At 45.0% G+C, this 24,966-nt stretch overlaps 1 protein-coding gene across 6 annotated transcripts in view; it reads left to right on the forward strand.

Annotated features, from left to right (window-relative positions):
- The window catches only part of LOC137437504 (ATP-dependent translocase ABCB1-like), a 120,028-nt gene that overhangs the window by 25,601 nt on the left and 69,461 nt on the right, over window positions 1–24,966 (forward strand). For all 6 annotated transcript variants that reach the window (XM_078765998.1, XM_078765999.1, XM_068131878.2 and 3 more), the window contains 5 exons: window positions 3,338–3,410; window positions 4,913–5,104; window positions 5,250–5,421; window positions 7,315–7,439; window positions 14,612–14,789. In XM_078765998.1, the coding sequence (XP_078622124.1) occupies window positions 3,338–3,410; window positions 4,913–5,104; window positions 5,250–5,421; window positions 7,315–7,439; window positions 14,612–14,789 (740 nt within the window). The remainder of the gene's footprint in view (window positions 1–3,337; window positions 3,411–4,912; window positions 5,105–5,249; window positions 5,422–7,314; window positions 7,440–14,611; window positions 14,790–24,966) is intronic.

Below are 24,966 nucleotides of genomic sequence, written 5' to 3' on the forward strand. Positions count from 1 at the left end.
GAATTAACCCTTTAGAATTAACCCTTTAGAATTAACCCTTTAGAATTAACCCTTTAGAATTAACCCTTTAGAATTAACCCTTTAGAATTAACCCTTTAGAATTAACCCTTTAGAATTAACCCTTTAGAATTAACCCTTTAGAATTAACCCTTTAGAATTAACCCTTTAGAATTAACCCTTTAGAATTAACCCTTTAGAATTAACCCTTTAGAATTAACCCTTTAGAATTAACCCTTTAGAATTAACCCTTTAGAATTAACCCTTTAGAATTAACCCTTTAGAATTAACCCTTTAGAATTAACCCTTTAGAATTAACCCTTAGAATTACCCTTTAGAATTAACCCTTTAGAATTAACCCTTTAGAATTAACCCTTTAGAATTAACCCTTTAGAATTAACCCTTTAGAATTAACCCTTTAGAATTAACCCTTTAGAATTAACCCTTTAGAATTAACCCTTTAGAATTAACCCTTTAGAATTAACCCTTTAGAATTAACCCTTTAGAATTAGCCCTTTAGAATTAGCCCTTTAGAATTAGCCCTTTAGAATTAGCCCTTTAGAATTAACCCTTTATAATTAACCCTTTAGAATTACCCTTTAGAATTACCCTTTAGAATTACCCTTTAGAATTACCCTTTAGAATTACCCTTTAGAATTACCCTTTAGAATTACCCTTTAGAATTACCCTTTGGAATTACCCTTTGGAATTACCCTTTAGAATTACCCTTTAGAATTACCCTTTAGAATTAACCCTTTAGAATTAACCCTTTAGAATTAACCCTTTAGAATTAACCCTTTAGAATTAACCCTTTAGAATTAACCCTTTAGAATTAACCCTTTAGAATTAACCCTTTAGAATTAACCCTTTAGAATTAACCCTTTAGAATTAACCCTTTAGAATTAACCCTTTAGAATTAACCCTTTAGAATTAACCCTTTAGAATTAACCCTTTAGAATTAACCCTTTAGAATTAACCCTTTAGAATTAACCCTTTAGAATTAACCCTTTAGAATTAACCCTTTAGAATTAACCCTTTAGAATTAACCGTTTAGAATTAACCGTTTAGAATTAACCCTTTAGAATTAACCCTTTAGAATTAACCCTTTAGAATTAACCCTTTAGAATTAACCCTTTAGAATTAACCCTTTAGAATTAACCCTTTAGAATTAACCCTTTAGAATTAACCCTTTAGAATTAACCCTTTAGAATTAACCCTTTAGAATTAACCCTTTAGAATTAACCCTTTAGAATTAACCCTTTAGAATTAACCCTTTAGAATTAACCCTTTAGAATTAACCCTTTAGAATTAACCCTTTAGAATTAACCCTTAGAATGAACCCTTAGAATTACCCTTTAGAATTACCCTTTAGAATTACCCTTTAGAATTAACCTTTAGAATTACCCTTTAGAATTACCCTTTAGAATTACCCTTTAGAATTACCCTTTAGAATTACCCTTTAGAATTAACCCATTAGAATTAACCCTTTAGAATTAACCCTTTAGAATTAACCCTTTAGAATTAACCCTTTAGAATTAACCCTTTAGAATTAACCCTTTAGAATTAACCCTTTAGAATTAACCCTTTAGAATTAACCCTTTAGAATTAACCCTTTAGAATTAACCCTTTAGAATTAACCCTTTAGAATTAACCCTTTAGAATTAACCCTTTAGAATTAACCCTTTAGAATTAACCCTTTAGAATTAACCCTTTAGAATTAACCCTTTAGAATTAACCCTTTAGAATTAACCCTTTAGAATTAACCCTTTAGAATTAACCCTTTAGAATTAACCCTTTAGAATTAACCCTTTAGAATTAACCCTTAGAATTACCCTTTAGAATTAACCCTTTAGAATTAACCCTTTAGAATTAACCCTTTAGAATTAACCCTTTAGAATTAACCCTTTAGAATTAACCCTTTAGAATTAACCCTTAGAATTACCCTTTAGAATCCTTAAAAATTAAACATGGTAGGTTGGACATTAAACATGGTTCTTCTTCTTCTTTCTTGATGGAAGAATGGATGGATAGAAAGAAGTCATATACCACATGTTGAAGCGGCTTCACCGCTTAAAATTTCCTGTGGTTTATTTCTGTACAAATGCAGGAAAAATATTTAAAACTCTTTCTTATTCAGCACTCTCCGAGCAAAATCTAAAACTGCTTTGCAAAAAGGGGAAGTGGTAAGAAAAGTACAAATGAAGAGAATTACTGAAATATTTTTTTCGGATTATGATATTAAAGATTGTATAGGAGGGGTTTGTAATCCACAGACTTGAAAGGGCTATGCGAGTTTTAAGAGGGATCGAGTTCCATGTTTGAGGAATGCTCGATCATCAAAAGTCTTATTTCTTGTGTGAGAAACGTCCATGAGATTCCCAGTGTTTGAGTGCAGGTCTCTTGTCTGGGTATAAGGATCGATCACATCAGCACTGCAACTGACAGGTCAATTTATGTTTGAATTTAACAATATCAAGCTAATTTTTTCATCCATCCATTGACATACAGTACTTGGAGCCATTTCAGTGTTTTGAGAATCGGAATGAGTTGATCAACTGTCCGAGTGTGATATTCTGAATGAGTGAATAAGGCTATAGAGAAGAATTTGGTCTAAACTTGCTAGTTTGTGAGTTGGAGTAATCCAAGTTTACACCTTGGTTATACTCCAAATATCAGGAGGCAAAGATGATTTGCTACACCCATTTCATCAACAAAATCGTCTGCACAACGAGCTTTATCAGAACATGTGTAAAGGTGTCTTTTATAATCTTTGTGCATTTCATATCATCGTTACACTAGAAATCTCTAAAAATCAAGACTCGCTGCTCACCTTCACTCTTTCATTCCTCTTTTTTTCTTTCTGGAACAAACTCCCTCACTCTCTTCAATCCCACTCCTCCCTCCAGGTCTTTAAAACAGCTGTTCAGCACCATCTCTTATCTTCCCCCTTTCCCAAACCTTGATCTTTTCTACCCCATTTAATTCATCCCAGATCCACTTTTCTGAAATACCGACTTCTTTCCTGAAAGTCCAATTATTGTCCATGTGTTTTATACTTCTCCCACCCCCCACCCCCCTTCCCATGCGTCCTTCCCCCAAGCCCTCTACGTCCCACAGATCTCCCGATGTCCCTGTTCTCTGCTGTTGTACTTGTGTGCTTCCCTCTATCTCCCCATCTTGTCTCCCGCTCCCTTTATATGTTTTATGTTTCCGTTTTTTTGTGATTAATGTTAGCTCTTACACGAGCCTTAATCTTGTATACAAAAACAAAAACAAAAAAAATTTTATTTTGCTGAATTGACCATGCACCCCTTCCTCTCTACTTTGTTCTTTATTTCAGCAAATGGAACATCAGCTGTCCCTGTATCAGATGCAAATTCGCCAACCATAGATATTGAAGGAGAGATGTCAAGGTGATTTGATTTGTTTTTTCTTTTTACATCTGGTTTTTTATTTTCATTGTTGTTTGATTCCTCTACTTCTGTCATATGCAGCACAAGGCTGGGGGGTAGCATCATTGGTTAAGGGCACGGCTGTGCCGCTGATGCAGTGGCCTCTGCTGGTTATGGCAAGAATCTATAATTTGGTCCGGATGCAAGCGATAGCTCGCCTACTCTTCGCGAAGGGCACCGTAGGATCTTTAATATCCACCATTGAATGCTGGCTGATGGTACGCCAGTTTAACGTCCATTAGAGGGACGACACACACATCGATGAATCGCCCTGCCTGTAAAACACCAGGATGACAGGTTATAGCTATGTTGGGATTCTCACCAAAGCAAGACATCTTAGAGGTGATTATGCATACCTCTAAGCCATCGTGGGGAGTTGTTGTATGCAGATGATCTGGTGTTTGTGGAAAGTATGGATGGACTGAAGGAAAAGATGAACAAGTGGAAGGAATGTATGGAGACAAAAGGTCTGAAGGTGAATATCGGAAAGACGAAGGTGATGGCAAGTGGTAAAGCATGTGGTGAGGTGGAAAGAACTGGGAAGTGGCCCTGTGCTGTGTGCAGGAAGGGTGTCGGAGTGAACTCCATTCAATGTACAATGTGCACTGAGTGGGTTCATAAAAAATGTAGTGGTCTGAGAGGGTCATTAACCAGTGTGGCAGCTACATTCAAATGTAAGGTGTGCACAGAGGGAGCTGCAGATGGAGGAAATGTTGAGTTGGATCTTGGAGACGGCGTGAAGCTGGAAGGTGTGAAAACATTTTGCTACCTCAGAGACATGCTGAATGGAGAAGGTGGATCAGACATGGCAACGGTTGCTAGAGTGAGATGTGCATGGAAGAAGTTTCTGGAACTGAGTGGCGTGCTGATGAGGAGGGGAGTGTCGTTGAAGCTGAAGGGAAAGGTGTATGCTGCATGTGTGAGAAGTGTTATGATTTATGGGAGTGAGACATGGGTCATGAACGTAGAGCAGCAACGAAGGTTGGAAAGGGTGGAAATGCGAATGGTTCGATGGATGTGCGGAGTATCGTTGAGAGAGAGGAAGACAAATGATGAATTGCGAAAAATGATGGGAATAGAGCCTGTGATTGATGCTGTGAAGAGGAACAGGTTGAGATGGTTTGGACATGTGTTGAGGAAGGATGAAAGTGACTGGTTGAGAAGAGTGATGGAAATGAATGCAGAAGGAAGTGGAGGACGGGGAAGACCGAGAAAGACCTGGCTAAAGATGGTGGAAGAAGAAATGCGGGCAAGGGGGTTAACAAGGAGAGATGTAGAAAATAGGGCAAGATGGAGAAGATTGTCATGGGGACCGCAAGGCTAACCCCTGCTGTAGCAGGGAAAATGGCCTTAAAATACATGTTTTGTTGTTGTAAGCCATCGTGTGGACCCTCCTGTTGTTGGACTGACCTGGCGTGATGAATTTTTGGCTTTATATCTGATACTTATTTCCTTTCTCTTAGGTTTGCCCTTTACTTTGTGGCAATTGCGATTTCCGTGTTGGTTGCTGGGACAATTCAGGTGTCCACCTGGCTTTTCACTGCGACGCGGCAAACTAGGCGCATCCATGCGAAATACTTCCACGCCATTCTCCACCAGGATATGTCATGGTTTGATGCCCAGAAGATCGGGGAGTTGAGCACACGAATGAGCGAGTAGGTGTATCTGTTATCGTTGTCCAAATTGGCATCTGTCCCATGACTGTTCCCATTGGTGCATGCAGAGACAGACATTTTGTTTGGCATTATTCACTGAGGATTGGCAACACAGTTGAAAAAATCGTTAATTTCTATTCTTCAGAGATATAAATGTTATTCATGATGGTATTGGAGACAAGATCTCGCTACTTGCACAAGTCCTGGCAACGTTTGTCGGAGGCATCGTTATCGGGTTTTTTCATGGATGGAAGCTCACTCTGGTCATTCTCGCTGTCAGCCCACTGATCGCCATCTCGTTAGCAGTGCTAACTAAGGTATGCACATGTTAAAACTTTACCCCCGTGCTTTGTACTCCTGGCTTGTTCTAGGTAACCCGACATTACCTGCACGTTGACTTTTGTTCCATATCCTGAACATGCTCTGCAACTTGTACAGATACATGCAGGGCAACGACATTTTTGTTCTCGTCTGTCACGATTGCAAGAGAGATTATCTGAAATGGAAATACCGTCTCTGTGTATGTTGAGAAAATGCAGTAGGTCTTGTGTGACTGCCTCGTGATGAGTTACGCCAATTGTTTTCAGAGACTTGGCTTACCTGGCTTCAGGAGTCAAAAAAAGGACCTGGATGTGAGAGTCTGTACAGGGGAGAATAGTATTCCATTGTACTTTCAATAAATGTGTTGTGTTGTTATGTCTGTGTTCGGAAGAATGGGATGAGGTCTGCCCAGCATAGATTGTGGCTAATATTGAGGCCCAATACTTCAATACACTTTTTCTTGAGGTTTTTACAATTAAGTAAATCATTGGGATTCCTTGATGGGTCTTGTACTCTCATGGGGAGCCTGTAAGGGTCATCCAGAAACCTATTGACTTTCTCAGGTGTGATCTGGTGGTGGGAAAAAGTCAGAGTTCGAAAATTAACTGATTTCAGCCGGATGTTTAAAATAAGGCAATGGCATCAGTCAGATTATGTACAATGTTCTAGAAAAAGCGTCCGTTCTGCCGAAGCAGTTGCTTTTTCTGGGATTACAATCCAGGATGGGTCACGACTCCGACACAGGAAGTCAGGGCATGAATAGCTGGCCTACTCTCTGTGAAGGACACTGTGAGATCTATAACGTCCATAAACTGATGCCGTCAGATGGGACGCCCGGTTTAACGTCCATCTGGGGGATGGCACACGCATTGATGAATCGGCCAGCCGGTGAAACACCAGGATGACCGATTATAGCTAGGCCAACAATTGAACCCAGCCTAGACAGCTCTGAGGCGAGTGTGCGGTACCTCGAGGCCATCTGCCAGCAATGGGGGCAGTGCTAAGAGTTAATGTTGCATTTCTGACATCTTCTTGCTCTTTAAATGTGGTGCTCAATCGGTCGACGCGGTAGCAGTTGAAGTCGTTACATCCGAAGAAAGTTTGAATGTGAGTTTACCAATGGGTACATGTTGCAAGAAAGTGAGGAGTATATGGAGTTATTTATACAAATAGGGCAGCGCAGCACACAGGAATACTTTTTTTTTCTTTTTTTCTTTTTTTTTGCAGAATTGAGGCTCGTGTAAGAGCTAACACATTGAACATGAAAAGATGCACAGACACATAAAACATGCAATGAAGGGAGCGGGAGACAAGAGGGGGAGAGAGGGAAGCCCACAAGCACAACAACAGAAGAGAACAGGGACGTCGGTAGATCTGTGGAAGAGGGAGGGCTGGGGGAGGAGGGAGGGGTACACGGTATAAAGGAAATGAACACTACTAGGAACCCCAGGAAAGAAGCTGGGGATTCAAAGTCTAACTACTTAAGTGGTTACAAAGGGGTGTGTTATTTTAGGGATCTCACAAGTATGATATGCACGACATATTTATTGTTTGTTTATCTGTTTGTCTGTTTTTGTTTGCTTGATTGTGAGCAGGATATCTCAAACGGTCATGGATGGATCCAGACAAAACTTGGTGGACAGGTAGGGTAGGAGTCAATGACTAGCTGATTAGAGTTTGGTTCAGGTCCTGATGCAGATCAACGAATACAAATCGTAAACTTTTGATCCTTACGGTGGTATGCACTCTACCGATTGCCGCTCTAGTTGTGAACTGTAGTTCTTTGTTTGAACCTTTACAGGAAAGAATGGATTTCTTGACTTTTAATTATATATTTTAAATTATCAACTGTTTTATCTAAACTTGTTATGGAAAACATTACCTTGCAGTTTTTAGCTTCTCTTACCAAAGAAGAGCTGAAGTCCTATGCCAAAGCAGGTGCAGTTGCAGAAGAAGTTCTCTCAGCTATCAGAACGGTGGTGGCATTCGGTGGCCAAAAGAAGGCAATAGACAAGTAAGTACTACGACTACTACTACCACCACGACTACTACTACTACTACTAAAAAAAAACAAAAAAAAAAACGTTTAGAGGCCATTTTTCTCCGCAAGCGGGGGTTGGCCTTTTTCGGGGACCATGGTTGTTGTTGTTTTTTGGTCCCCTTTTTGAAGCAATGTTTTACGGCCGGATGCCCTTCCTGCTGCCAACCCTTTTTGTCGCCTTTAACGACAAGCAGGGAATTACCAGTGAACTGGTAGTCAATTAGCCGACCTCGGAAGGGATGTTCAGGCTGAGTCAACCCCCCTGGCGTTAATTCAGTGATTGACCGGGATTACGAACCCAGGATCCTAGGTATCCTAAGCTGGCACCCTAGCCGCTAGCCCAACACCAGGGATCTACTACTACTACCCAGGATACTACTACTACTATGAGCAAAATGCTACAAAGTGCAAGACTGGTATCGAATTTTATAATAAGTGAAATAAACCTTTTTTTTTTAATTCAGGGGTTTAGCCTCCTGGAGGAGCAAAATAAGAAAATGTAACAGGTTCACAAACTACCTAAGGGTATTGTGAGAATGGACATGCATAAAGAGGAAAGAAGGAAAAACACAACAACAATGAAGGAAAATAATGAAAATAATCCGCAAGTGTAGAAGGGAGTGCGGATGTGGATGGGGCGAGCGCATGAGTTAGAGACGGGCAGCATAATCAAAGCGCTGAAGTGAGGAAGATGAGACGAAGGACACAGGGAAACATTTCCACAGTTTGGAGAACAAGGGGGACGAATTAATGCAGGTGGGCAACCAGCCTGGACTAGGTGAGGGTTTCTTGAGGAAGGTGTGCGACGTTGGGGAATTTGTGGAGGGCAGAGCACAAGAGGAGCAAGGCCAGATTTCAAGGGTGCATGGACAGAACTGAAATGAGAATGGCCCTTTTAATAGTGTGCACAAATATTTTCAGGATGTGATATCTGAAAATACGAAGATGTGATGATAGAAACCACGAGGAACTGGTGAATGATCTGGTATTTCCAGTTGCGATGTAGATATGTAGATATGTGAATTATAGACAGAGAAAGATCCTGGTGTTGGCTTAGAGGTTCGGGTGCTGGCTTGGGATCCTAGGATCCTGGGTTCGAATCCCGGTCGATCGCTGAATTAACACCAGGGGGGTTGACTCAACCTGTCGTCCTTCCGCGGTCGGCAAATTGAGTACCAATTCACTGGTAATTCCCTGTGTGTTGCAAGAGGCGACCAACGGGGTTGGCGGCAGGAAGGGCATCCGACCATAAAACATTGCTTCAAAAAGGGGACCAAGGTGCCCAAAAAAGGCCAACCCCTGCTCTTCAGGGAAAAATGGTCTCTAAAGGTGGTTGTAGACAGTGAGAAAGAAACAAAGGAAGAAGATTGTCAGTTTTGAAATGTTATGTTGGAGATGAATGTTAAAAATTCCGTGGATTGCAAGAAGAACAAACAAATCAGTGCTTGAAGAAAGTAGACCATCATGCATGTTAGAAGTGCTCATACTAAAACAGAAACTGTCATACGTTGGACACGTCATGTGTGCAGGAAACGAAAGTCCGGAGAAATCGACCATGCTGGCTCTGGCTGAGGGTGCACCATAGGCCTTAAATGTTTCTAATGCTCAAATCACAATACAAATTCCTTATGTAACTTGCTTGTGTTGTCATGGTAATATTGTGTCATGCCCGTGGGTGCTATCGTTGAAGTGCGTGGATCTGATAGTGAGCAGAATGACGTAAATGGTTACCTTAAGTTTTGTAAACTACTGAATCGTTCGACTCTGCAATGTTGCATGTGAAATTATTCTTGTCAATCAGGTTAGGCTGGATTTTGAAAATTAAATTCGAGCTACAACAGTCGTGTGTATGGTTGTATCCAATGTGGCCACAATAACAGCAATGCAAGTTTGTTGGTAGAGTGGTCTAGTTGGGAAAACATTGCACTGGGGGATCCCCCAAGTTGAGGGTTCAGTTCTGAAATTATTGACTTTAATTGCCAACTTAATTGAGCTTCTGACAGTAAAAAAAACCTAAAGTTGACTCAAAAATGATCTTTACAGAGGTAATGACCTTCATGGGGGAAGTTATCACCTCCGCAACCGTAGGGGGACATAGGTTATGTTTTCACCACTGTCTGTCTGTTTGTCTGTTTGTTTGTGAACAGGATATCTCAAAACGTTGTGGGCGGATTTGGACGAAATTTGGTGGAGAGGTTGGGTGTGTGACAAGGACTAATCTGTTCGATTTTGGTGAAGATCGGAATAGGAATTAGGATGCGATAATTATTTAAATTCTAAGTGATTCTTCACCATCGAGAGATTTTTTTTTTTTTTTTTAAAATACAAGATCGAGGCTTGTGTAAGAGCTAACATTGATCACAAAAAGACAAACTGAAACATAAAAACATATGATAAAGGAAGCGGGAGAACAAGATGGCGAGCAGGGACATCAGGAGATCTGTGGAAGGGAGAGGGCTTGGGGGGAGGAGGCATGGGAAGGGGGGGGGGGGAAGAGGTAAAAAACACATGGACACTGCTAGGACTTCCAGGAAAGAAGTCGGTATTTCAAAAAAGTGGATCAGGGGTCTATTAATGGGGGTAGAAAAGATCAAGGTTTTGGATGGGGGAAGATAAAAGATGGTGGTGAACAGCTGTTTTAAAGACCTGGAGGGAGGAGTGGGATTGAAGAGAGTGGGGGAGTTTGTTCCAGATCGGGCTAAAAGCGATATATAACATGACTAGTGGGGTCACCCGTGGGAATCCCACGGGCATGGACGTGTGTGGCATTTGGATATCTTTATTTAGATGCTGCACATTCAATTTTACAAACTGGTTACTGGCAATTTATCAGATCCACAAATCATGTAATCTACACAATGTATTTACTTTTGATAACATGTGAACGCATGTGCGTGCACATGGGATGTGTAATATGTAATTACACAATGCACAATGTGTAATTACATCTCATGTACAATGTGACTTCAAGAGCTCAAATCCTCTCCCTCCCACATTACGCACAGCTGTCCTTCCCCTCTATCCTTCCCCTCTGTCCTTCCCCTCTGTCCTTCCCCTCTGTCCTTCCCCTCTGTCCTTCCCCTCTGTCCTTCCCCTCTGTCCTTCCCCTCTGTCCCTCCCCTCTGTCCTTCCCCTCTGTCCTTCCCCTCTGTCCTTCCCCTCTGTCCTTCCCCTCTGTCCTTCTCTCTCCTTCCCCATGCCCACATCTTGACCGACCAGACACATTCAAAACGACTGTTGGAATACATTTAGCCGATTTTCTCAACTTTAGCTAAAACGGAGACTAGAACTATCTCAGCGACTGTGATGGTGAATTAGAGTCGAGATAAAGCCTTGAGGGAGTCTCAATGAATGGCCTCTATGTTACAGGCCTTCTCATTTAAAATGCATTTTGTTCTGTAAATGTTAACCTTCATCAAATTTTCTTCACGATTTTTTGCAACCGAGTCTAAAACCATGTTGGCGAATGTGAAAAATGAAATGAGATATCGAATTAGAGTTTAAATAAAAATGAGAGAGAGCAAGACACTACAGGCCTAACAAAAGAGGCCTCAAAGCTATGCGAGGAAACAAAATGGTGGTAATTTGTTTTTGAAAACCCTCCCAGAATGGGTGGAGCCACCCCCTCAACAGAGGAGGCCACACCCCCAGACAGACACAGACAGAATCACCTACAGAGAACATTATATAGATTATAGATATTTTAAATGATATTTCAAAAGAGAATATGGCATCTGTTTCCAGAGAATATGGCATCCATTTCCAAAAAAAATATGGCAGCCATTTCCAAAGAGAATATGTCTGCCATTTCCAAAGATAATATGGCATCCATTTCCAAAAAGAATATGTCAGCCATTTCCAAAGAGAATATGGCATCAATTTCCAAAAGGAATATGGCAGCCATTTCCAAAGGGAATATGGCATCCATTTCCAAAAGGAATATGGCAGCCATTTCCAAAGAGACCATGGCAGCCATTTCCAAAGAGACCATGGCAGCCATTTCCAAAGAGACCATGGCAGCCATTTCCAAAGAGACCATGGCAGCCATTTCCAAAGAGACCATGGCAGCCATTTCCAAAGAGACCATGGCAGCCATTTCCAAAGAGACCATGGCAGCCATTTCCAAAGAGACCATGGCAGCCATTTCCAAAGAGACCATGGCAGCCATTTCCAAAGAGACCATGGCAGCCATTTCCAAAGAGACCATGGCAGCCATTTCCAAAGAGACCATGGCAGCCATTTCCAAAGAGACCATGGCAGCCATTTCCAAAGAGACCATGGCAGCCATTTCCAAAGAGACCATGGCAGCCATTTCCAAAGAGACCATGACAGCCATTTCCAGAAAATATGGCAGCCATTTCCAGAGAATATGGCAGCCATTTCCAGAGAATATGGCAGCCGTTTCCAGAGAATATGACAGCCGTTTCCAGAGAATATGGCAGCCGTTTCCAGAGAACATGGCAGCCGTTTCCAGAGAACATGGCAGCCATTTCCAGAGAACATGGCAGCCATTTCCAGAGAACATGGCAGCCATTTCCAGAGAACATGGCAGCCATTTCCAGAGAACATGGCAGCCATTTCCAGAGAACATGGCAGCCATTTCCAGAGAACATGGCAGCCATTTCCAGAGAACATGGCAGCCATTTCCAGAGAACATGGCAGCCATTTCCAGAGAACATGGCAGCCATTTCCAGAGAACATGGCAGCCATTTCCAGAGAACATGGCAGCCATTTCCAGAGATCATGGCAGCCATTTCCAAAATAAATATGGCAGCCATTTCCAAAGAGAATATGGCAGCCATTTCCAAAGAGCATATGTCAGCCATTTCCAAAGAGCATATGTCAGCCATTTCCAAAGAGCATATGTCAGCCATTTCCAAAGATAATATGGCATCCATTTCCAAAAAGAATATGTCAGCCATTTCCAAAGAGAATATGGCATCCATTTCCAAAAGGAATATGGCAGCCATTTCCAAACAGACCATGGCAGCCATTTCCAAACAGACCATGGCAGCCATTTCCAAACAGACCATGGCAGCCATTTCCAAAGAGGCCATGGCAGCCATTTCCAGAGAACATGACAGCCATTTCCAGAGAACATGGCAGCCATTTCCAAAGAACACGTCAGCCATTTCCAAAGAACACGTCAGCCATTTCCAGGGAACACGGCAGCCATTTCCAAAGAATATGTCAGCCATTTCCAAAGAATATGTCAGCCATTTCCAAAGAATATGTCAGCCATTTCCAAAGAATATGTCAGCCATTTCCAAAGAATATGTCAGCCATTTCCAGAGAATATGTCAGCCATTTCCAGAGAACATGGCAGCCATTTCCAAAGAACATGTCAGCCATTTCCAAAGAACATGTCAGCCATTTCCAAAGAACATGTCAGCCATTTCCAGAGAACATGGCAGCCATTTCCAAAGAACATGTCAGCCATTTCCAAAGAACATGTCAGCCATTTCCAAAGAACATGTCAGCCATTTCCAAAGAACATGTCAGCCATTTCCAAAGAACATGTCAGCCATTTCCAAAGAACATGTCAGCCATTTCCAAAGAACATGTCAGCCATTTCCAAAGAACATGTCAGCCATTTCCAAAGAACATGTCAGCCATTTCCAAAGAACATGTCAGCCATTTCCAGAGAATATGTCAGCCATTTCCAGAGAATACGGCAGCCATTCCAGAGAATATGCCATCCATTTCCAAAGTGAATATGGCATCCATTTCCAAAGAGAATATGGCATCCATTTCCAAAGAGAATATGGCACTGTTACGTGCTCCTCCCCAAACCCTCTGGTCACGGTGTACCTCCGAGCCCCGAGAGGAGTCACGGCAGAAAGATGTGTTATTCTGTGTCAAAGATCAATGGTGAAACCACACGAATTGTTGCCAACAAACAAATATTGTATTAAGGTCACACAAGAATAACACAAAAACAATCGTAATCAATTGTACAACCAATATATATTTCCTATGATGGTACCATAAGGTTCGTACAATAAAACTCACTGTGTTCCAAGTGAGCGAAAAGAAGAACATTCCCAATGTCTCTATTCCCGCATCAAGCCCAAGTCTTATTCCGGCATCAAGCCAAAGTCGATCCACTCCAGTGATCGTCAGAACGATGTCTAATCGAGACCAGAATCCAGTTCGGATGACAGTCACAGTCCCGCTGCCAAAGCTGCGTAAAGGCGCCCTCAAGGCGACTGGGAAATCACACCCTCGGGTATGGACGTTCTACGGCTCCCACTCGGCGAACCGCAGATTTGCAACTCAAAAGCCACGTTGCACACACACACACACCAGATTAACGTCTGAATGCGGTGAAAATGGTTTGAAGCGAAGTGAAAATCCTTGAGCGAAGCGCAAAGCACGCGAGTCAAAATGGCAGACGGCCCGTTCTCGAGGCGTAACGGCACTACGATGATTCTCCTCGGAATCGGCCGCAAAACCTGACATGCAGGTTGATCTTTCACAGCGATAACAACTCTGTCACAGGAATCCCTTTCCTGGGAAACCCAAAGTTCACTCGTGACTCTCGTTCGCCAATCGTTCGCTCCAGATCTCGAAGCAGCTAGGCTTCTTCCCCGACTCACTCGCTCCACCTTTTCTTCCTCCTCTTCCTCTTCGTCGTCGTCTGGTTCCGGTTTCATTTAAAACATTAACCTTTTTACCTTTTGAAAATAGTAATTTCTATTTCCCTTACGACAACAATAAATAGTACATGGAATCAAAAATATTTACAGTGGATGAAAACCACAACAACGGAAGTGACGAATCTGTAACAGCACATATTTCCAAAAATAATATGGCAGCCATTTCCAAAGAGAACATGGCAGGTATTTCCAGAGAATATGGCAGCCATTTCCAGAGGGAACGTGGCAGACATTTCCAGAGAATATGGCACCTATTTCCAAAGAGAACATGACACTTTTTCAATGTTGAAAACCTTTGCTCTTTATGATCCTAAGCCATGTTTTGTTGTGCCCACGCACCCTGTCACTTGAACTCTCCCCTGAGACTGTTTTAATGTCTTCAAGCTTCCCATGAGCCTTGCTGTTTCTTTAAAAAGGTATTGCACATTCACACCATTTTTGTGTAGATTTTAGTTTACTGTAGTAATTGTAAACTGTGTCATGCAGGTACAAGGCAAATCTTGTGGAAGCCAAAAACAAGGGCATCAAGAAAGCCATTGTGGCCAACTTGTGTCTTGGGTTATTTCAACTGCTCATCTTTGCCTCCTATGCCCTGGCATTCTGGTATGGCACAAAGCTGGTCATCGACGAACCACAAAACTACACCATCGGACGCATACTCATAGTAGGCCGTTTACTTTATCTGATGCATTTACTGCACCTCCCGTTGTCATGGGAACTGTACATTCTGTGCAATGCAGGTCGATCCACAGAAAATTTGATCAAGCTCGTCATACCTGTTTGCATAGATATTTAAGTTGACCTCAAAAATTTCCACCTCTTCTCACTTTTCCTTTTGCTTTGATAACAGCAGGACATTCCATTTGATTGTGGCTTTGATTCGACTAGTACACCCACTCACTACGGGAGCAGCAGGAAGGGTCATTCCTCTTTGGAGTATATAGATTACAGTAGATCTATGGTTGGGCCTCAATAACATTGGGTGTGTGTTCATTTACCAAGTTTCATGCGGAGAGATCGCCAAGTGGTTTAAGCATTCGAGTAAGCACTCCATTCAAAACTATTAGGGAATGGCTGGCTTGGCAAGCACTAGCTAGCTGCTTGGTAAATGAGCACAACCCTGGCTTCCTCCCTTTCAGTTGAATGTTAAACAGCAGGAGCGAGTTTCAAAAGTTCGCAATGAAAAACGCCACGTTAGCTGCAGGAAGGGTCATGTTATTAACCCAACCCTTGCGGGCTACATAGTGTACAGTAGATCTTCGCTCAGTTCTGCAAGTAAAACCTGCTTCACGGATGTCGGAATTCCTCCAACTTTCTTTGTTTAATGTTATAAATGGCATTAGCGACTGTTTAAAATGCTAATCATGCGTGTTTGTGGTTTATAAGATTTTTACTTTTGGTAGAGGCCGTTGAGCCATTGTTCCCACGAAAACGACATGATAAGTTATTTATAAATGTTGACGTTTGTTCAAGGATGAAAAACCCATTGGGGGGTGGGATATTATTGGTTTTAATATTGTTTGTAATATTAATATTATGCTGTTATATTTAGTTTTGTTATTAGAAGCGGCCTTGGGAAAAACACCACTAAAGCTAAGTTTACATGGATATACACCTCAACACGCAACCCCATTGATGGCAATGGTGTGGAAAACCCGCTCGGGGGAGAAGACCCCCTAAGGTGGGGGGGAGGGGGAGGGGGTGAGGGGGGCAAATGAATGTGATACAACCATCATTGTGTGACCCTTAGTAGTCCTGTCAAGTTTGGTTGAGATTGGATAAGTAACGATGGAATGTATCGCGGTCAAAAATCGTCGGACAGACACCAAATTGCGTATTTTAGTATGATTCAGAGATAAAGCAATTTAAACCTATCTAGTGGGCCCGTTGGTCCATTGGACCAAATTTTCATTAGTCGGCACAGACTTGAAGTATACCTGCTGGCTGTATACTGCTTGAGCATTAGCTCAGATTTCACCAAGTCAAGATGTGATTGGGACGGGGGGTGGGGGGTTAGGAAAAGGGAAAAGGATTATACGTTAGTTTATTATTATTGCAAAATGATCCTAATATTATTATTGGTTTCTTTTTTGTATACAAAGTTGAGGCTCGTGTACGAGCTAGCACATAAAACACAAAAACCATAAACATAAATAGAAACACACATGAAACATAAAGGGAGCAGGAGACAAGAGGGGGGGGGGGGGGGGGGACTGAGAGAGGGAAGCACAGAAACACAACAGTAGAGAGCAGGAACATTGGTAGATCTGTGAAAGGGAGAGGGCTGGGAGGGGGGGGGGGGGGTAGGAGGAGGGGAAGTATAAAACAAATGAACACTACTAGGAATTTCAGGAAAGAAGTCGGAATTTGAAAAAGGTGGATTTGGGGTGTTTTAATGGGGGTAGAAAAGATCAAGGTTTTGGATGGGAGAAGATAAGAGATGGTGGTGAACAGCTGTTTTAAAGACCTGGAGGGAGGCGTGGGATTGAAGAGAGTGAGGGAGTTTGTTCCAGAGGTGGGAGAAAAGAGGAATGAAAGGGTGAAGGTGAATAGAGAGTCTTGATTTTGGCAGTTTCACCAGAAGAGGGTTGCTGACAGGTCTTGTACATCCTGAAGGAACATGTGGGGGACAGAGCACAGACAGAGCTGGGGCAGCTAGGCCAGAGCAGAGTCGGTAGAAGACAGAATGACCACTGACCTGCCTGCGGTGAGCGAATGAAAGGCCCTCAATTAGCTTCATCACAGAGATACCGATGATTCTAAAACCCTTGGTTCTACAGCGAGATGCTGGGCTAGGTGTGAGGCAGGAGCACCAGCCCAGAGGGGAGAGCAGTATTCCATTGAGCTGCGGAGGAAATCTTTTTATGTGGTGAGGAGCTCAGGTGTGGTAAGGAAGGACTTTGCATGAGGGAGGATGCCCAGACGGCGACAGGCTATCTAGGCCAGCTTGGAAATGTGGTTTTTGCAGGAAAGATCATGGCAGATAGTGAGACCCAAAGCTTGTGTTGCAGAACTTATTCGAGAGGATGTTTGAGAAAGTAGATGGGAGGGTTTTTCAGACGGTCTTTCCGGAGGGACAAAGTGAGAGTGAGGTTTGTCAGGATTGAAAGACATGTTCCACTTGTTTGACCGGTTTATGATTTTGTCCAGGTCGGCAGAGAGTGAAGATGCTGCTGCCTGCCGATCTGAGGGTTGAGATATGTAGCGGCAGAGTGGAGTCATCAGCAAAGAGATAGAGAGGATTTTCCAGAGAGTCAGAGAGATCATTGATGAAGACCAGAAAAAGCACAGGTCTCAGAACACTGCCTTTGGGAACTCCAGCCTGAACAGGAAGGAGAGATGAGAGAAATCCATTCAGGGCTACACTTTGACTACAATCTGAGAGGAAGTCCGCAAGCCGTGCGTGGAGATTTCCATGGATACCATAAGAGGAGAGTTTGGTGAGCAGGACGGGGTGCCAGACTGTATCGAGGGCATGAGATATGACATGGAGAGTTGTTGACAGTGTCTCGGAGATTGCAGAAGTGCAAGGATAGGGCAGGATGAGGAGAATGTCAAGGGAGACGGCTCTGATTTCCTGTTTGGTATTGAGGACCTCCATCCATTGTTGAGACAGCAGAAGCAACATGTTCAGAGTAGAATGACGTGTTCTGAATCCAAATTGATGATCCGAGATCAAGACATTGGAGAAGCGGGAGAATTTGATTTCAGAAGTGATTATGGATTTCTTGACCTTGCTGATTGTTGGGAGCAGTCTGATTGGTCTATACTTGCAAGGATCTGTTTTTGCACCTTTCTTGTGTAAAGTGGTAATAGCAGTTTAAAAAATTTTTTTTTATCAGTATTAATGAATATACGTTTTGTTTCAATATTATCATTTATTTTGTTGTTACCCTCGCCTGAGGAGAGGGTATTGCATTTGAGTCTGTTTTTTACCTGCCAGAATAGATTCCGGCAAGTAAGGTTAGTTGATTGATTTGTCTGTCTGTTTGTGCGCAGTACGACGTCTACATCATTGCATATAGCATCGCCATACTTTACACACATATTTGCCTTGCCCTGGAATAGACTGTGCCCAATTTTTAACTCTCTAAGCCCAAGGTCAAGCTCAAGGTCACTCAAAACGTGAAATCAGGGGGGTCGGGTTTTTATTTAAAATATTGTTACAGACACGACTTTGATGTTAAAGTGGGCCGAGCGGAATGGCCGTCGTGTCCGCACAAATTACCCGACTATACTCGACGTTGACGAAGTCGCGCGATGCTGACTCAATAAGAAAAAGAAGACACCCGGCTGGATCACAATAACACAATACGACACCAGGGGTTCAGTTCTCAAGACCTCCGGAGGAGGTTATATTAAGGCGGAAGGTTAGATTACAACTACAAGAGGGACAGCATAGAAAGACAAGCACTTAGACACAATCTTATATTATTCCCAACAGACGACAGATAAACGGGACAAGGCTGACTCACACGGGGATTGATGGCTAGGAAAGGCAGAATCGATGGCTCAAGGTGCACTCTTGGCTCAAGGACAGGGTACTGTACGGTCCAGTAGATGCAGGAGGTTTCACAGCGCTCGAGGTGGCGTCTTGTCGTCTCAAGCTGGGGGCGCATCTGACGTCACATCCGGCGCGGGGCCGCGTATATCCGGCGGGGAGTGACACGCCCTCGGCTCGTTAGCTCCGCCTCGTGGAATCGGCACGTTGCTTCTCATTGGGTGCGTGCGGGGGGTTTACCAGGCTCCGCCCTTGACGAGGAGCTGACAAGGAGCCCCTTCGTGGTAACCCCGTGGAGCGCATGGTCTATGGCGCTAATCGAGCCGGTGTGAGGACGCATCCTCCCCCGCTCCGCCGCCATCTCCTCTGTTGTTGTTGTAATTGTTGTTGTAGTTGTTGTTATTGTTGTTGTTTGGGGAAGAAGATGGGAGGAGGTATGGGAAAGGTCCTAAACTCACTACTGATGCCATATAATCACATTCTGGTGCAACGAAGAGTCATAATTAATGGAAACGAGGCCTTAACTGACATAGATTAAGAATAACTAGGAAGATGTCCGAAAGTTGTCTACGTGTGGTGCGGTGGACCTGGGCACGACATTTAATGGGGGAATAAGGGGAAGGTCGGCTCTACTGATTGTTATTTACATGCAATGGGACTAGGGAATGGGGGATTGGGGAAAGTTGGGGAGTATTGGAGAAAATAGGGGAATATTTACAAGCGGATATGGAGGCCAAATTCCATATTCGCAACATTGCACCCTTCTCTACCCTCGGGGCGTCCCGACCCGATAAATTTTTACCTACTTTAGTGTGGCACGCAATGTAGTTCCCTCTACTATTAACTCTACCCTGAGTGCGACAGTTTTACAGATATTCACAAATGAGTAAATATGTCCCCCTGCGACGTTGCACCCTTCTCCTCACAGAAACACACCCACAGGATAACCGAATCCGGAAAGAATTCTCAAACTAAACATACAGCCGGTAGGGAGCATTATTTACAAGACTACGCTGCTATTTACACTACGATCCAGGACCTGTTTTTGGAGGAACACATGCAGATGTTATGCATAGAGAGAGAGCGCGCTTGCCAACATCGATACACCAACCCACGAGTGCTCTGTGGCCGACGGCCTTTAATAACGTGCAGAGCACCCTTCCCGAGCATCAACAGCACCACCCCACCACCAATCGGTGCAGTCACCATTGTTCATTGGAATAAAAATAAATTCGACAACCCCTAACCCTGCAGGTGTCTCTTGCTCTTCTTGTGGTGCACTTGGTGGTGTTAACTATTAGTGGTTCACCTGTATGGCATAGGTGCCACGTTGATCCATAGGTCCATCCCCGGGTGGTGCTTGGCCGCAAACGAACTGCGGTCCATTGTGGGTGGCCACAAACATTGCGGTCCATATGGTGTATCGATCCCGGCAGCAAACAGCGAAAGTGCAGGCCCACAACTGCGCAGCCAGCACCTCTCTCTCCTCTCTCTCTACCCCAAAGCCAGATCCTCGGAGGTGGGAGACAAAAGAAGAAACAAGTGAGTAAGGTGGTAAGGGCGCAAAAGTGCACGCAATGTAAGGTGATGCACACTGGGGGCACATGGGAACCAGGTGAGACAGGTACGTTCCTATCGTACGCCCCCCCCCCCCCACCAGGTAACCTACATGGCCCCTCCCTTACCCCTTACTGTATCCACACAACACAACACTACCCATAAACATCTACTTTACAAATCAACAAACATCCCTACTGTCTTCCCCGTTCCTCCCATAAACCAAATTCGTCTTCTCTCCCTCCTAACCAATCAAATTTGCCATTTTCAACTCTCATCAAAATTTGCCATCTCCAACTCAACATCATAATTTGCCATTACCAATTCAACATCATAATTTGCCATTACCAATTCATCATCAGTCCCTCCTAGGGAGGGAGAGATGGAATCACCCCAATGTCTCATCCACGTCGTGATGCGTCTCACAAATCCACACAGCGATTCATCTCCTGCAACAAAACAAAGAAAACACAGGTGTGGAGTCATCATCATCACCACAGGTAAGTGGCTGCGTATGGTGCGACAGGTTCTTCAATCCTAACTATTTCCTAAATGACTTTAACAACTTTACACTACCCGGGGTCTTTCTCCGGCCAAACCATTGGCCCTCTTACACTATGGGTTCTAAAAACCAATTCCCATTGGCCAAACTGTGGTGCTTTTCAATTTGGGGTCTCACTCCCCCGATTCATCTCCCGGTGCCCTCGCACAATTTCTGGGCTGTGGCGTGTACCTCTCCCAGTGGGTCTACCCACCTGCACACCTCCACCACTGCGGTTGCCTCCGAGCTTACCTGCTCCTTACCCTAACCTAACTAACTGGGGCAGGCCCTCTGGCGCTCTCCCCACTCGGTGCCCTCTCTGGCACTGGGCTACCCGATCCACACCCGGGATCCTCAGGCACCCACTCACAACTACCGGCTCCCAGAGCCCACCTGCGGCCTCACCTGGCCGACATCCTCACAGTGGTGGAGTGCCCAACCAACTACACACACTAACAGGCTACACGCCCAGCCATTTCCACAACACTAATGCACCCATTCACAACACCATTCTGCAACCGCACCACAAATGCCAATATCCAACCACAATTTACCTGCACCCTCTACCTAACACTTACACTACCCGCCCCGGGTGCTCGTGAAAGGGGTCCACTCTTCCCCCATCCACACCTTCGCACCATGCACACCACTCCGTACCACTTACTCCAACTCTCTCCACACACCTGTATTTGCACACCTGTGCTCTCACACCTGGTGCCACCTGCACCCTTCTCTCCCCAAGCGCATTCGCGCTGATCCACAACACCCACTACTCACACACTGCTCCACACACCTGTCCAGTTGCACACCTGTGCAATCACACCTGTTCAATCCTCACACACACGGCATCATCTCAGCTAACTACTCCCTTCTGAAACTTGCGCTTCCCAGTCGTCCCTTTAAACTATTGCGCTCCCACGTCATTATCATCCACACTAATCTACCTGCGTCCCCACTACAGGTATCAGTCACTAACTAACCTTAACGTTACCTAAGGTCATCTTCTCTAGATCCCTACACACAATATCCTAACCCACCCGGGCTAGTTTTCACTGCCATACACCCCATAAGCTATTGCTCCTTTGCCCCCCGCATGGGAAGGGTGGCAGATTTGCCATCCCACCCCATCGGGGGTCTCTCACTACCAATTTTGCACATCAAATTGCAACAAATTAAAAATTTGCCAATCATCTGCCAATCACTGTACCATTACCAATCATCACCCTGCCAATCCTTTGCCAATCATCAAATTTTGTTTTTCTCTAATTTTGGGGCCAAAACACTAACCTCATCACCCAGTCGACTCACTAATACCTCTCGGTGCGCCAATCCCTGTCCAAAGCCCGGCTTCGTAAAGCCAAGCAATGGATGCTGGTTGTTTTGTGCCAGCGGCTGGATGCGTCCGGCACTCGGTGCAGGGACGGGGGCTTACCCGGGCCGAGATCCCACGCATCACCTCGGCGTGGAGCCATCCAATGTCCCGATCTCGACCTGCCGGCACGTCTCAACAAAACGTGGTCGCCATGACGACCCTTCCTATCCAGCCGCCCGCTCCGCCTAGTGGAGCACGGACGCGGCCGTTCAAAGCGAGGCCCGGCACGCACCGAGGGCCCGATTCGGCTATAAGTCGTTCTAAACTCTACCCCGTCTAACGTCGATGCTTCACCTGGACGCTTACACCCCGCAGCCCGTTCCTTGCTCACACATCCAGCTGTGCCCATGCTCCTCGTACCCTTCCTTACACACCCAGGTACACCCATTCCACTCACAGCCTTGGTCACACACCTGACCACCGAACACTTTGGCACACATTCGTTGGTCGCACACCTCACCAATACACCGCTTCGCGCCCCCTCCGCGGTCACCTCCTCTGTGACAATCACAGGTGTGCTCTCATTCGCACACCCAACCACGTGCCTCACCACCAACTCCAGCGTGCATTCCCACTCACGCTCTACCATTCCAGGTGTACATCCTTCCATCCCAGGTGTACATCCTCGCTCACCTGTCACAACCAGCTCACTCTCCTTGTCACTCTCACTACTCTCACCTCCACTCGTGACAACGCACTCACCCTTACTCTTGACAGCACACTCTTTCCCCATGCACCTGTCCGTCACACACCTTTCTCGCGCACACTCTCCCGTTACACCCTCTGTAACACTCACCACAGGTGGACACTCTTCCTTACTTCTGACAGCGCACTCTTTCCTCATGCACCTGTCCGTCACACACCTTTCTCGCGCACACTCTCCCGTTACACCCTCTGTAACACTCACCACAGGTGGACACTCTTCCTTACTTCTGACAGCGCACTCTTTCCTCATGCACCTGTCCGTCACACACCTTTCTCGCGCACACTCTCCCGTTACACCCTCTGTAACACTCACCACAGGTGGACACTCTTCCTTACTTCTGACAGCGCACTCTTTCCTCATGCACCTGTCCGTCACACACCTTTCTCGCGCACACTCTTGCGCACACTCTCCCGTCACACCCTCTGTAACACTCACCACCCCGCGCTTCCACGTGCTCCCTCGCACACGCGCTACGACCGACTCACTCTCGCCAGCACACTCACTCCTTGGCACGCACTTTTTCCTCACACACCCCAGAGTCGGACTTTCTCGCTCACCTCCTTTTTCGCACACCAGACCTGTCGCACACTTCACCAACGGCCTCTCACGAACACCCGGGTCCATCTCGACCCCCAAGCTTATTAAATCACCTGGCGCATCATACGCACGACCATATTGGTCACCACTTACACCGGGTCCTCTTCCTCTTCGCTTCTCCTCCATCACCTGCGAATCCCTCATCCGGTTAATGAGCACATCACGATCCAAACACAGACTTTGGACCAATTCTTTTATCTCCTCTTTTATCTCTTTCTTATCCTCTCTCCGTCGCTTTTTAATTTCGCTCACCCCTTCTTACACTTCTTCTAATTTGTGCTTCACCTCTTTTATTCCCCGGTACGTCTCCTCAAGCTCGTCCTCCAAGGCTACCTTGACCGTTTCCATGTGCGTCCTCACCTGCCGGTCCTTCGTCTCCATTACCTCTATCACCTCGTCCAACCTCGTTGTCAGTCCCTCACGTACCATCTGACATTCCCTCTTCGTCGCTATTAAGTCGTTTTTTATGTCATTTTGTGTCGCTTTCAACCCTCCTAATACCGCAGTGTTCCTTTGAACCTGCTCCGTTAGTCCTTTTTGTCCCTCCGTCAGCTGTTCCACCTCCTGCGTCAGGACCTCTATGCCCCCTTGTAACTTTACAGTCCCCTTTCTCACCTCCTTCTCCATGTGCTCCTTACAGTGCCTCACCTCCTCGCGCACTCCTCCGACCTCCTCACTCACTCCTCTTCTGATCTCCTCTCCCATCACTTGCATCTCCTGCCCAGATGCCACCCTCATCTGCTCCATTTCCTCCCTGTGAGCATCCAGTTTGGTTTCTACCCCCATTCTGACCCCCTCTATCTGCTGCTCCATTTGTTTAACTTCCCTTTCCGCTTGGTCCCTCATGTCCCTCAATTTGCCTTCCATACTGTTTTCTAACCCCTCTAACCCATTTTTCACTCCCTCTATCTGATTCTCCTGGGCAGCCATTCTATTTTCTACCCCCATTAACCCATTTTTCACTTCTTTTATCCCGTTGTCTAACCCCTCAAAATTATTGTCTAACTTCCCAATTTTCTTGTCTAACTCCTCAAAATTATTGTCTAACTTCCCAATTTTCTTGTCTAACTCCTCAAAATTATTGTCTAACTTCTCACCGGTACCCCTCGCTTCGTCCCTCATTACCCCCATTTGGTTTCCCATTACCCCCAATTGCTCACTCTGAGCATCCATCCGGCCCTCCAATCGCTCACTATTCTGGGCCATAAGGGCCTTCATTTGTATAAAAAAAAGTTCCAATCTTCCCAGCGGCGCTACTTCGGTCGCGGGCACGGTGACCAGCGAGGCGCCTTTTTGCGCGCCCGAAGCATCGTGCGCGAGAGCGCCATTTTGTGCACCTGCTACCCCAGCTGTTTCGCTCTCCTCATGTCCCTCAATTTGGTCCTGGACCGACCCTGCTTCACTCTCCCCTACCGGACCCCAGCCGTCTTGATCCGCCATAGCGAGACTTTCAAAATTCGGTTTTTATTTTTTTTATTTTCGTAAAACAAATTCAAATTTCGCCGTTATAATTTCGCGCGGGAAACGCGCTCCGAATCGATTCGGTCGAGCGCCGTACGCGCTCCGG

The sequence above is a fragment of the Myxine glutinosa genome, chromosome 12 (assembly GCF_964187855.1).
Source record: "Myxine glutinosa chromosome 12, kmMyxGlut1.1, whole genome shotgun sequence".
NCBI lineage: Eukaryota > Metazoa > Chordata > Myxini > Myxiniformes > Myxinidae > Myxine > Myxine glutinosa.